At 45.1% G+C, this 11,480-nt stretch overlaps 1 protein-coding gene across 3 annotated transcripts in view; it reads left to right on the top strand.

The window, feature by feature from the left end:
* The window catches only part of LOC139054256 (T-box transcription factor TBX20-like), a 192,074-nt gene that overhangs the window by 172,361 nt on the left and 8,233 nt on the right, over positions 1 to 11,480 (top strand). For all 3 annotated transcript variants that reach the window (XM_070530982.1, XM_070530980.1, XM_070530981.1), the window contains exons 4-6: positions 4,834 to 5,004; positions 6,529 to 6,605; positions 7,833 to 7,942. In XM_070530982.1, the coding sequence (XP_070387083.1) occupies positions 4,834 to 5,004; positions 6,529 to 6,605; positions 7,833 to 7,942 (358 nt within the window). The remainder of the gene's footprint in view (positions 1 to 4,833; positions 5,005 to 6,528; positions 6,606 to 7,832; positions 7,943 to 11,480) is intronic.

Genomic DNA, 11,480 nt, shown 5'->3' on the forward strand with positions numbered 1-11,480 from the left:
AACGTTAGCTCAGTTCATAAGCTTTTTTGCCATTATGATGAACAAAGCATATTTCATCCTCAATAACTATTTGTAGGCACCTGCGCCGATCCTGAAGCATATAGTATACCACTACTGCGAAATTCGGTATATTTGGTGTCAATATACTGGAAGACGAGTTAGAACAGCTGTGTCGCTCGATACTGTGGACGAGCCACTGCAATGCGATCTCTCAATCGTTTCTCCAGCCACCACGAATGCCTCACTGTAAAAAAAGAAAGAAAAACCAAAGAAATAACTGAATATTTCTATTTTTACTACAGAAAAGAAATTAATGGAAGAAACAGAGATTATTTAATTTAAAAAAAAAAACTAGTTATTTCTGTTTATGGTCAAGAACACAATATTTCTTGATTTCAACTGAATTGGTCCCCACGCGGCAAAGTGAAAATTTGTCATCAGTACTGTGAACGAATTATCCTCAGTTAATATTTGTGCGCAGCTTCACCAGTCACGCAAGTATATAGGCAGGTGGATCTCGTATGCGCGCGCCAACTGTTCTTACTTTCTGAATAATATACACCTGCAATCACGACAAGTCATGCTGGCCAGAGCATGGCTATAGAAATCCATAAGAGTGGACACTTGGATCTGTCTACAGTGAACTAGAATATATTCTAGTTCACTGTAGATCTGTCGCAGTGCTGCCAACCATAGGGAAATTTACGTAAACCTAGGGACTCTAAGTCTTACTTCGGAACAATTTTCCAAATCTAGGGAAACCTTGCGCTATGACGTGGCGGACAGAAAAAACTTGGAGACTTGAGAAACCACCGCTGCGACGCCACAATGACCGATACGTGGAACTGCTGATGTGACCACTTGTTTTGATTTCAGTGAGCCTAAATTACTTTCACATTGCCATGCGAAGCATGACTTGCGGTCGTACTGCAGTGCAGTGAACGCCTCTTGTCAAGCGAACGACGAAGTGTGGATTGCCCCATTTAAATCAATATTTATCTTTAGCCGGCAAAACAAACGAATGCTGCAATGCCAAAGAAAGCAACACCTGCAAACCTCGGCATACGCGGACGCATATCTACCTAGCGCTGAGCACGACTAGACGGTCGGGGCCCTGCGTAGCCCACTGTGCGATCAAATTTACCGTCCATAGGCAGGGCAACAAATTCGCATTGCAGAGTACCATTGGTCACGTGTTTGGTTGAGTTTTGGCACAGAGGAAAGAAAACAAAAATTTGGACTCGCATTTAGTGCTTCGCTGCAAAGGTCTTGTAAGCTCATAAACGTCGTGTTGCTATGTCAGTACATCGCAGCGTATAGGAAAAATTAATTGCACATACTTTATATTGGTGTCGTGAAGGGACACACTGTTTTGGCATTAACACATATTCTGTAACCCGGTGCAGTTCGGCGCCAGCTTCCTTACAATTCAAATAAAGTTCCGTGCCAATCAGGGCATGTCGCTGCTGTTAAAATTTGTTTTGCAAGTGTAGCGAGTATAAACTTGCTGTTGTCTTCGTTCCGTGAATGTACAACACATAACAGGGCAGCGCGAAAAAAAAACAAGGCCGAAGAGAAGTACGTACGCAGGCGCTCATCCTGTGTATGTACCTTTCTTCGTCCTTGTTTTTTCTCTCTGCCGTGTTATGTGTTCAAGAATGCATCACCTAGCCCAAACAAGAACTTTACTGTGAATGTAGCTTCAAGCAGGAGGCTGTGTTGTTAGCATGAATAACTCTGGTTAGCACGGCTTGTACTGCAACATAATTTCAGCTTGGGTGTAGCGACTTATTTAAACTTTTAAAACGAGCTTGGAAATAAATTGAAACTATAAATTTTTAATCCCTTTGCATAACAAACAATAGTTACAAAAATCATGCTAACTGAACAAGTGTGTGTGGGGGGGGGGAGTGGAGAAGGGAAGAAGGCAGGGAGGTTAACCAGACTGAGTCGAGTTTGCTACCCTACAAGTGGGGAGGGGAATGGGGAGGGAAAGAAAGAGAGAGACCTTTATCGAGAGTAGACGCCGCAAGAGAGCTTCGCACTCTCGCTCGTACCACCACGTTAAGTTATTGGCATACATCACAGAACTCTAAGTGTCGTTTATACAGCCTCGACCCATCACTGAAACTTAAATTACCAGAAAACCTTTCACGCCGCGACGCAACACTGCTGTGTCGGCTGTGGGTTGCAGTAGCATTCACTAACTCCTACAGCTATCGTATTGGAATGACGGACTCACCAATGTACCCTAAGTGCAAGTGTGAAGAGACCATCAGTCATCTTCTGTGCCACTGTTCTCGCTTTGATAACCAACGTCAGACTATCCCGTGTGCCTTGAATAGACTGGACGACAGGCCCTTTACAGAAGCAAAGATCTTGGGAGCCTGGCCTCACAGTTCATTAGCCCAGAAAGCAGTTCGAGCGCTTCTTCATTACCTGAAGGCAACATACTTGAGTGCCTGACTATAGACATCCTGCACCTAACTTATTGCATGTGAAAGTGCGGTATAGGCTCATGAACAATTGTATATTACATAAAGGTTAGGGAAATCTAGGGAATTCTTTTATAATATTGAAGGGATAACTGGCTTCAGAGGTTGGCAGCACTGATCTCTCATGTAGTGCCCGGTGCCTTGGCAGTGGTTGCATCTCATATGTTCTACGTAGCGTACTTATACGTATGTACAGACGAGTGCAAAAGTTGCCAGAGTTGTCACTAAATTTTTTTCTTCTGAGCCTAGGCATAAAGGCTGAAATCATGTGTACTCCCCTCGTGCGCCTGCTTGACCAGCGTCATGCTTTTAAACAATTTCACGTTGCACGGCTGTGCTAGAAGAATTTTTTTGTTCTTTTTTGCACATGTCGTGGTCTCTAGACTTCCGCACTCGACTGTACATGATGTCACAACCGCATTCCAGCATTTGACCCTTTCGTACTGCATGAAAGCTGACTTAATACGCCAGTAAACGCTACTCTTCTAATGGCATAAACCATCTAACAGTTTTTTCTTCAAAATTACGGGGAAAACTATTAACAGGTTATTTTGCTGAAATCACAGAAAAACATTCTAACAGAAAACCGAAGAGAACAAAAAGATATGGTGCAAGAATTGCCATACTTTTTTTTTACAAAAAAAAAAGATAACTGTGTTAAAGAAACAGCAAGTTTCCTTCCTGATGTAATTATATCTTGAGATGCACGTGCACAAATTGAGTAAAGCGATTCGAGAGTACGGCCCGTCTGCTCCACTTGCACAATTATGCTGCAAAACACGATATCTTTAACTGCGTAGCCGTAATTATGCCAGAAAATATATTTTTCTTTTGTATGTTTGAAATCCAACAAAGCTGAACGCAAACATACCAAACAGACATTACTAACTCACCTTTGCACTACGCGCGAGCCGTCTCTATGCACTAAATAATCACGGACTGTTGCCCAGAGACAAGATTTGCACGCTTTGTGGTTGACAGACGCATAATTACTGACTCTCTTGGCCCATAGCTACAAACACCGCGGCTTCGTATCCTCACACATTTCAGATGACCAGAGCTTAGACGAAGCAAAAAGAAGGCCACACCACCATAGCGTTGTATGCATCTCCTTCTTTTATTTGTGCTTCGTCTAAGCATTGCTCTTCCTAAATGCGAATAAATTACGCTTATGCGATAGTAAAATGGCCAGTCTTACCGTGGGATAAAGAACTAAGAACGAAGGACGAGTTGCGACGCCGCTCCGAAATTGACGCACTATAGGACGCCGCGATGTCACAAATTTTACCGGCATCTATTGAGGTCAGGTTCATTAGTCAATAAGAACTACATTGCATTTGAAAAGAACCAAGGACAGCATAGCAAGTATCGGCAACTTTCGCTGCTGCCAAGGCGGCCCAAATACTAGAAAATACTTTGAACTCCATGACGTCGCACTCACGTACCGGAGCTCAGGTTTCGCTGCGAAATTCCGAAAGGGCGGCCTTTATTATGGTCGGTATATAATGACCAACATTTTTCTACCAAATTAATGAAAACAGGGTTTTTAGACAATAAAAAGATCACCACCCAAGCACTCCGTACAGATGGTTAAGCAGCGAAGCTGAAACGTGCGGCTCCGGTGTTGCTGCTTGTGCTCGGCTGCACGAGCCTGTTCTTGTGCCCGGGATGCAGCATCGGCACGGCGTAGACGAGATCGTTCCCGTTTCTGCTCGCGGCGTTGCTGATCGAAAGCTGCCTGCTCCTCAGGAGTACTTATGACGCGTGGCCTACTCATTTCGGAGCCGCAGAGAAACTGCTGCGCGCGCGCTCGGTTGCGATGCAGAGCAACGACGTCACTACTGGCACAGCCAATCGCGTGCCTCTCTTTTTCTTTTTTCGCGCATGCACATGTGGTTGCGCCGGAGTTTTCGGCGTACAGGCGACAGACGGACGGACGAACCAGCTAGCCACATACAGCTTCGCTGTAATACGCCAGTCTAAATTGACAGACTAATGGGCTAGTTGGTAATGTGTGCGCTACACATCACATAACAGCCTAAGTGATATAGTATAGCTACAGTGACAGACGCCGATTCCGCCCTTCTTATAAAAGCTGCTTCCAAGTTCCTGCACCCGTCCCAGTTCAACAAGCCCCAATGATCACCACTGCTGCAGTTTGCATAAACGAGTTGTAGCCTGCTATGAGAAAGTCACTCATGATATTTTTTCAGCACATCTTGTGGCTTATACGAGATGAGTCATTACTATTTGTGATTCCCACAGTGATTGAGATGTGAAGCACCAGACTGCCTGTTAGTGATCTGTTTGATGAACAAAATCTCTTTCTCTGTTGCAGATCGTATTGAATTCGATGCACAAGTATCAGCCACGTATTCACTTGGTCAAGCTGCGGCCGGACTGCTGTTCAAATCCACCTGTCATAACAGACCTAGAAGCGGAGCAATTTCGCACTTATATCTTCCCAGAAACAGTATTCACCGCTGTCACAGCGTATCAAAATCAACTAGTGAGTTGTACTTTCAGTGATCATTACTCAGACATACATGCATGCTATAACCACGTTATAATGAATTGCTTTCAGTGTACCATGAAAAGTGCAATATATGAAGTCAATAATTAAACCAGCGATCTAGGCACATACACAGATACAAGAAGCGCACATTACGATTCCAGCATCGTCCTGTGAACTTCTCTCTGTGTGTGCGTTTAGTTTGCTGTTTTAAATACTTACCATGTACCAAGCCACCCAAGTCTTAGCCTTACTGCATATATGAAGTAATGCAATATACCTGAACCCAATTATAGCGAACATTTACAAGCGTTCGTTACACCGTGTACACGGACTCGTTACCTATAATTGGTCGCAACGCAATTGTAGGTGCAATGCGTAACCTTGCTAAAACACCTTAGCGACCTGACTCTCTCAGCAACACGCTTAAGAAACGCAGCAATCTGACTATCAAGATACAACAAACAAAAAGGCACGTAAAACCACATAAAACCATGCTAGAAAAAATCCGCTCGCACGCTGCAAGCGGCTTTATGACGATCGCTGTAGCCGCTTGGAGTTCAATATATGCAGTGCTAAGTTCGTTATAGCTTTGCATAAACATCGGTAAAGAAGTGCTGCGTGTTCGATATAATAATTTATTAAACAGGCGTACCTTATTCAGGTTTTATCAAACATGTTTCTATAAAATATATATTTCTATCTATAAAGAACACATTTATAAGGAAATAAGAAATCAGTGACACTAGTGCCAAGATTGCAATAAACCGATATATTTTCCGGTACATGATAACGCAAATGCGTACGTTTGAGCATTCGAAAATCAATGCCCCAATACGGTGTTTGAATATGATTCCCCAGTTGATTACCCAGTTGATAGTTGATTATGTTACTACGTAAAGCAGTTACATATAATCATGAGGATCCTTCGTACAGCATTTAACAGGCTGATTTTTGCTGAATCAGGTGCTTATGAAGCCCCCATCGACCACCCACGTTATACTCATACATTAACAGTCAACCGCAGCTCGCAATATAAGAACAATGCATGTACAGCGAACAAAATGCGCTTTTCGAGCCAGAGTACAAAAAAATTATGAGCTATGGTAACCGATTACCGTATCCTGACATGAAAAGAGAGAATAATCAAACATGTCGCATCAGAGAATACTGTTTCCGATAACGTTGAAGTATTAGTTTTTACTTGCATTTACGTAGCGAAAGGTTGCCTCAAAGATCGGTAGTACCTGGCCATGCAAGCCCGAAGGACGCTCTACTTCTGACTAGAAGCGATACTTGGATTTCGTAATGAATTTTTCCGCATCTTGTAACAACCGCCATAAAGCTTAGAACCATTGGCAAGCGACTTGACGTTGTACCGTTTCTCATAGCTGAAGTAGGGGCCCTCGCACCACAGTAAATGTAGTGGCTGTTTAACGATGTACCGGAACTCTCGCTCTGTTGTGTTAGCCGTTTGTACAAATAACTTCAGTTCTCTATATCTTGTGCGCTCTTTTTCAGATAACCAAACTCAAGATAGACAGCAATCCATTCGCCAAGGGCTTTAGAGATTCGTCAAGGCTAACAGATCTAGAAGGGTAAGCCGCATGGAAATCACTGCAGAAGGTCGCGCCCCCCCGCACCCCTCGCCGTTCGCCCTCGTTACAGTGTACTAGAGTGTTCTAGTTCACTATACCCTCGTCACTGCGTTTTCTTTCTTTCTTTTTTTTCTAGGGCGGGGCTTTTTCTCGTCTCCTCAAAGACGGCAGCCTATTTCTTTCCCAGTACTCAGTGTTCATCCAATCACTTTGAGACAATGTTTCACCTATAAGCTAAATAAAGTTTACTATTACACTACTGCCTCCAACACTTTGCCACAATGAGACCTATTAAAGATGCAAAATGCCAAAACGCGACACCTCCCTCATTCCTGCAATAAATTTCATCTCGCGACAAGCTTATAACAAGTTCATAAAAAAATATTAAGAAAAATAATTAAAAACTAAATTATGCGGTTTTACGTGCCAAAACCACTTTCAGGCACGCCGTAGTGGGGGACTCCGGAAATTTGGACAACCTAAGGTTCTTTAACGTGAAGTTTATTCTTCTTTTCAAGGAAAAGAGGGGACCGGGACAAAATGCGGTAAGGCCTGACGAGGCCCCAAATCGCCGTGCACCTTAATCTAAGTACACTGGTGTTTTCGCATTTCGCCCCCATCGAAATGCGGCCGCCGTGGCCGGGATTCGATCCCGCGATCTCGTTCTTAGCAGCCCAACACCATAGCCACTAAGCAACCATGGTGGGTAAGAAAAATCATTGAAATTGTGTCATAATTAATATGATGAATATAGCGAAAAAACAGTGAGAAAAAAAAAGGCACGCACGGGCAAGTATGAACGAGTGCTCTTTGTGACAAAATCAATAAGATTGTTTATGAGAACAGGGTTTCTCTACACCGGACAAAATTCAAATATGCGACTGCCTTAAACGGCTCGATTTAGGCCACAACCGGTACTTCGTTCTCATGGACACAGCGCCTCATTCGCTGGTCATAAATTTAGTCCCCGGTCGGTTTCGCGGCTTCTGCTAAAACCAACATTGTGGGAAACGCTCTACAATGTGCTCTGACAAGCTTCCGCACTGTTGTGCCATGTTGTCCTTGTCCGCGTGTATCCGATTACCAGCAATGCATAGCACCATTGATCCCTTCGCCTAAGCAGGCACGACCAGTGTTTTTCTTCGTTTGTTTTGTGGTTCCTACGTTGATCGCTGTGCTTGGCCCTCATAAAGAATGTGCTTCTTATTTATTCTTTTCGTGTTTCAGGGAATCTGTGGAGACTTTACTTCGAGAACATGCTTTTCGACACTCGCCCTTCAGGGCTTTTATGACTGGAGATTTACCACCTGAGCACCAATTTCTCGCCACTGCAGGTGGTACGTAATCCCCCTTTGCCTATCGCGTGCATTCATAAATGACAACTATGCGGTCGACAAAGTTCTGGCTCTTACCCCAACAGTTCTGAGAAGTTTTGAAGCTAGTGCACCGAATCCAGCAAAAAAAAAAAAAGAAAAGAAAAAAAAAGATGAAGAGGGAAATGGAATGTCGCTAACTGCTATAGGCTAAACCATAACTAAAAAAAGAAAGAAAGAAAAAAGCAGATCCAACGCGCATGTTGAATCTATGTGAAGGTTTTCTAAAGCGGTTAATTAAGTATACTATGCATACAACTGTCTTCATTGAGATTCTACGCAACATGTAACATCATATATGTTAAAGGGCCCGTGAAACGGTTCGGACAAATTTTGTAGACGCGTTAGGTACAGTGCTCGCGAAAAGACTGAGACCGACTCTGACCGCGGAGCTCTCGTCAAAATGGAGCACGCTGTAACACAAGCAGACGACGCTTGCTGTGTGCCGGAAGTGCTTAATTGTGCATTCTCTTTCTGTTACTTTCTTCTTATAGAAACAAATTAACTAGCATTCCAACTATTACGAGCATCATTTGTTCACCATAAAGTCGGAAAAATTATCGATGACGCGCCCTGGGCAGCCAATCGGATAGCTCGCCCTACTGACGTCAATTGGGTGATTTATGTCGTATGGGCTGAAAACAGGCTGAAAATTCCGCTGAGCAGTGTGCTGCCATCGGCAACGTTGCACATTTTTAAAACCTTTGAATAAATTGCACGCTTTACGCGGAGTACTTAGATGCGTCAATTAATGATCAGAAGGACCTACTCTAACGACTCAGTATGTCTGTAAAGAATTGTCAAAGTCGTTTCGGGGTATCTGGGGTCTTCCGTACCAAAACCATAATCTGATTATGAGGCACGCCATTTTGGCCACTAGGGTTTCTTTGACGTGCACCTAACGCACGCTGCACAGGCGGTTTTGCATTCCGCCCCATCGGAATGTGGCCACCGCGATCGAACGCACGACCTCGAGCTCAGCAGCGTAACACCATAGCCTGTTTCATGCACCGCACGGATCACAACTTTAATGCAATGTTTATGTACCGCACTGTTCACGATCTTTGACGAAATGAAAACAGTACAACAGCAGTTCATGGGAATGCACAGGAAACGTCGACGCAGCGATTTCACTAGGATGAAGGCGATGTTTGATTATTGAGGGAACTGAATGCTGGGGAGCGGTGTAGTACGACTTATGCAGAGGGGGGCACGTCGCCGAATCTATTCCCGCGTCTGTGGCTATGGGACGTATTCTCGGACGATCACTTTCGGCGATATTATCTTACTATCCCTCTCGCATGACGTAGTGCTCAACCGGTCAATCAGCTTACCTGGTTTTGCTCAGCCAGCCAATAAGCATGCACTGAAAGCGACAACGCCAAAAGTGACCGTCCCCTGTACGCATGCACGTGTTCTTGCATATGCTAGCGACGTGACACACACGAGCTACTTTGCGTTGGCACGAGTACGTACACGTGCGATTAAGGCTTAAAGGGAAGCTGAAACACTTTTCGAAAAAAATGAGTTCTCTGCGGCATTCTACAGTTTTGAGTCCCCTGAACACGAATATCTCGTTCAAAAAGGGCGGAAACAAGCGCAAGCGGCTGTTTTTTCATGAAAACGCGCACCAGCGCGTCAGGGTATCGCGCCAACGCCGCTGTTGCCCGTGATTGGTCGGAGCCGCTGTGACGTCAGTGGCGGCAGTCGCCAGTCGGCGCCGCCGTTTGAGAGCGTAGCACGCTGTTCTGTTCTGGCTGCATAGCTGAGTTGTAAGCATTATGGAACGTTCTCGCTGTCTCGGACAGCTTGTATTTTCGCCGTACATGTTCGAACCGACAGCCGATACGGAAAACGATGGCGGCAACGGCGGCAACGGCGGCAACGACGATGTTGAGTGTGCCAAAAGCGAGAGCGATGTGTACACCTTCTCGCGCGCTGGAAATCTTAGCTGTTACGTATGCTTTTTTTTTTTTCATGTAGCTGCACGTTCCAATGACGGGAGAAAAAATACGCTAAAGTGTCACTGGGAACTTGCTGCTGGAAGAATGCCGAAGCACTAACTTCTCATTAGATTGTAAACACGGGTACAATTTCGCTATGTCAAGCACCTTGCCGCTGCTTGTCTGAAGTCCCGTGGTTTTCTGAGCGTTGATACACGATCGCGAACATAAGTGCCGCGTTTCAAAGCGCGCACATGCAGTGCTGCGAGGTACAGTCATGGAAGTTGCTTATCATACACATCCAGATCGAGATGGTCAGGGGGATTATATGTGCAATATTCAGAATATGGTTCGACGACTTTGCGATTGTGGCTCGATCAAGAATCGGTATGCGCGCTCCATGCTAGTGTTGATATAAAGATATTAGGCAGTTTTAGCACCGCCGTATGGTAAACATGATAACTGCAACCGTACGTCGAATGTCACTAGGCAAGCCTATACTGCAATTTATACCTCAGGTGCAACGCTGTGGAAGCTACGCACGAAGTCCGGTTACCAAAATTTATTACTGCGCGCGTTTCCGTCTATGGTTCGCAGCGTGCCAGCGGCATTTGCTCGCGCGAGCATGCACGTGAAGCTGCCGCGACGGGCTGCAATTAAAGAATGCCGAAAAGAAAATTGATTTAAAAGAACGTGTTAGCAGCCGTATAAGTACACGGATTGTTTCTATGGGTAAATTCTTTTTTTTTTCATTCAGAACTGAGCTTATATATGAAAAGTTTTCTCAAAAATCGGGTCAAGAAACACCGAACTTTTTCTAAGTGCGAACGCAGCCACTGCAAGAAGTATCTCAAGCCTCCACAGCGTTGCAGCTGATGTATGAAACGGAGTATAGCAACGCTAGCAACAACGCGTTTCCGCATTTGTCGTAAGGCTATCCGGCTATCGCGGAAATGGTCCGAGCACAGCACAGTTGATTTCGTCGGCACGAACTTATCTCTCCTCACCGCACTGCGCTGCAAGCTTCCTGTCCTTCGGGAACTTGTGAAACACCACATCGTCTCGCCCGCGTGTGTTCGCACAGCCGATTGCTGCACAGAACGAGGGCATGTTGGGCGCCCTTGGCTGTAGGCACTCACGCAGCACAGAAGGAAAGAACAGTTTACGAAAATCGCAAAACAAACGTGAGCGGCGGCGGCGACAAATCTCTCGTAGCGTCGTTCAGTAAAGCGCAGGACGGAAAGAGGCATGCCAGCGCATGCCAGCACGCCGGTCCGGCAGCTCGGTCCCCGCCAGTGACGTCACTCTCGCCGGTTCTCTCCTCTGGTAACCTCCTCACCCGGCGCTCCGGGAAGCGATGGGGGCGTGTCCGCGGGGGTGATTTAGAAAGCGATTTCCGCCCCTTATATTAACAAAACGAAAAAAAAAATTTCGGAACCGTAAATTATTAGGTCTGTTCTTCCCAATCCCAGCAATTCATGGAAATTGAAAACCGCTTCAGCTTCCCTTTAATGCTTGGAGCATGGGCTATCTTGCTACGCTGACCGTGGCTGTATAGG

Source organism: Dermacentor albipictus, chromosome 1 (genome assembly GCF_038994185.2).
Source record: "Dermacentor albipictus isolate Rhodes 1998 colony chromosome 1, USDA_Dalb.pri_finalv2, whole genome shotgun sequence".
NCBI lineage: Eukaryota > Metazoa > Arthropoda > Arachnida > Ixodida > Ixodidae > Dermacentor > Dermacentor albipictus.